The following is a 2445-nucleotide window of genomic DNA, read 5'->3' as shown; positions in this document are numbered from 1 at the left end:
CACCATCCCCGTCTCGTGTCACCATCGTGGTCTCTGTCACCATCCCTGTCTCTTGTCACCATCCTTGTCTCTTGTCACCATCCCTGTCTCTTGTCACCATCCTTGTCACCATCCCTGTCTCTGTCACCATCCCCGTCTCGTGTCACCATCGTGGTCTCTTGTCACCATCCCTGTTTCTTGTCACCATCCTTGTCTCTTGTCACCATCCATGTATCTTGTCACCATCCCTGTCTCTTGTCACCATCCCTGTGTCTGTCACAATCCTTGTCTCTGTCACCAGCCCTTCTCTTTTCAACATCCCTGTCTCTTGTCACCATCTTTATCTCTGTCACCATCCCTGTCTCTGTCACAATCCCTGTCTCTTGTCACCATCCCTGTCACCATCCTTGTCTCTGTCACCATCTTTGTCTCTGTCATCATCCCTGTCACCATCCTTATCTCTGTCACCATCCCTGTCTCTGTCACAATCCCTGTCTCTTGTCACCATCCCTGTCACCATCCTTGTCTCTGTCACCATCTTTGTCTCTGTCACCACCCCTGTCTCTTGTCACCATCCCTGTCTCTTTTCACCATCCCTGTCTCTTGTCATCATCCCTGTCTCTTGTCACCATCCTTGTGTCTGTCACCATCCTTGTCTCTTGCCACCATCCTTGTCTCTTGTCACCATCCCTGTCTCTGTCACCATCCCTGTCTCTTGTCACCATCCTTGTCTCTGTCACCATCCTTGTCACCATTCCTGTCTCTGTCACCATCCCTGTCTCTTGTCACCATCCTTGTCTCTTGCCACCATCCTTGTCTCTTGTCACCATCCCTGTCTCTGTCACCATTCCTGTCTCTTGTCACCATCCTTGTCTCTTGTCACCATCCTTGTCACCATTCCTGTCTCTGTCACCATCCTTGTCTCTGTCACCATCCCCGTCTCGTGTCACCATCGTGGTCTCTGTCACCATCCTTGTCACCATTCCTGTCTCTGTCACCATCCCTGTCTCTTGCCACCATCCTTGTCTCTTGTCACCATCCCTGACTCTTGTCATCATCCCTGTCTCTGTCACCATCCCTGTCTCTTGTCACCATCCTTGTCTCTGTCACCATCCTTGTCACCATCGTGGTCTCTGTCACCATCCCTGTCTCTTGTCACCATCCTTGTCTCTTGCCACCATCCTTGTCTCTTGTCACCATCCCTGTCTCTGTCACCATTCCTGTCTCTGTCACCATTCCTGTCTCTGTCACCATCCCTGTCTCTTGTCATCATCCCTGTCTCTGTCACCATCCATGTCTCTTGTCACCATCCTTGTCTCTTGTCACCATCCTTGTCACCAATCCTGTCTCTGTCACCATCCTTGTCTCTGTCACCATCCCCGTCTCGTGTCACCATCGTGGTCTCTGTCACCATCCCTGTCTCTTGTCACCATCCTTGTCTCTGTCACCATCCTTGTCACCATTCCTGTCTCTGTCACCATCCTTGTCTCTTGCCACCATCCTTGTCTCTTGTCACCATCCCTGTCTCTTGTCACCATCCTTGTCTCTGTCACCATCCCCGTCTCGTGTCACCATCGTGGTCTCTTGTCACCATCCCTGTCTCTTATCACCATCCTTGTCACCATTCCTGTCTCTGTCACCGACCTTGTCTCTTGTCACCATCCCTGTCTCTTGTCACCATCCCTGTCTCTTGTCACCATCCCTGTCTCTTGTCACCATCCTTGTCTCTTGTCACCATCCCTGTCTCTTGTCACCATCCCTGTCTCTTGTCACCATCCCTGTCTCTTGTCACCATCCCTGTATCTTGTCACCATCCTTGTCTCTGTCACCATCCTTGTCTCTGTCACCATCCCCGTCTCGTGTCACCATCGTGGTCTCTTGTCACCATCCCTGTCTCTTGTCACCATCCTTGCCACTATTCCTGTCTCTGTCACCGACATTGTCTCTTGTCACCATCCCTGTCTCTTGTCACCATCCCTGTCTCTGTCACCATCCTTGTCTCTGTCACCATCCCCGTCTCGTGTCACCATCCCCGTCTCGTGTCACCATCCCTGTCTCTTGTCACCATCCCTGTCTCTGTCACCATCCTTGTCTCTGTCACAATCCCCGTCTCGTGTCACCATCGTGGTCTCTTGTCACAATCCCTGTCTCTTGTCACCATCCTTGTCACCATTCCTGTCACTGTCCCCGACCTTGTCTCTTGTCACCATCCCTGTCTCTTGTCACCATCCCTTTCTCTTGTCACCATCCCTGTCTCTTGTCACCATCCCTGTCTCTGTCACCATCCTTGTCTCTGTCACCATCCCCGTCTCGTGTCACCATCCCCGTCTCGTGTCACCATCCCTGTCTCTGTCACCATCCTTGTCTCTGTCACAATCCCCGTCTCGTGTCACCATCGTGGTCTCTTGTCACAATCCCTGTCTCTTGTCACCATCCTTGTCACCATTCCTGTCACTGTCACCGACC

The 2445-nt window shown here is 52.0% G+C and overlaps 1 protein-coding gene across 1 annotated transcript; it reads right to left on the bottom strand.

Annotated features, from left to right (window-relative positions):
- Positions 1 to 346: 346 nt before the first annotated feature.
- On the bottom strand, positions 347 to 1034 carry LOC125384156 (negative elongation factor E-like). Its single transcript, XM_048402638.1, has 2 exons — positions 863 to 1034; positions 347 to 525 (listed from the first exon to the last, which is right to left on the bottom strand). Exons 1-2 carry the CDS (start codon positions 1032 to 1034, stop codon positions 347 to 349), a joined length of 351 nt encoding a protein of 116 aa, XP_048258595.1.
- Positions 1035 to 2445: the final 1411 nt, after the last annotated feature.

Source organism: Haliotis rufescens, unplaced genomic scaffold, assembly GCF_023055435.1.
Source record: "Haliotis rufescens isolate VD_foot unplaced genomic scaffold, xgHalRufe1.0.p SCAF_28, whole genome shotgun sequence".
Lineage (NCBI taxonomy): Eukaryota > Metazoa > Mollusca > Gastropoda > Lepetellida > Haliotidae > Haliotis > Haliotis rufescens.
This window is presented reverse-complemented; position numbering and strand designations above follow the sequence as displayed.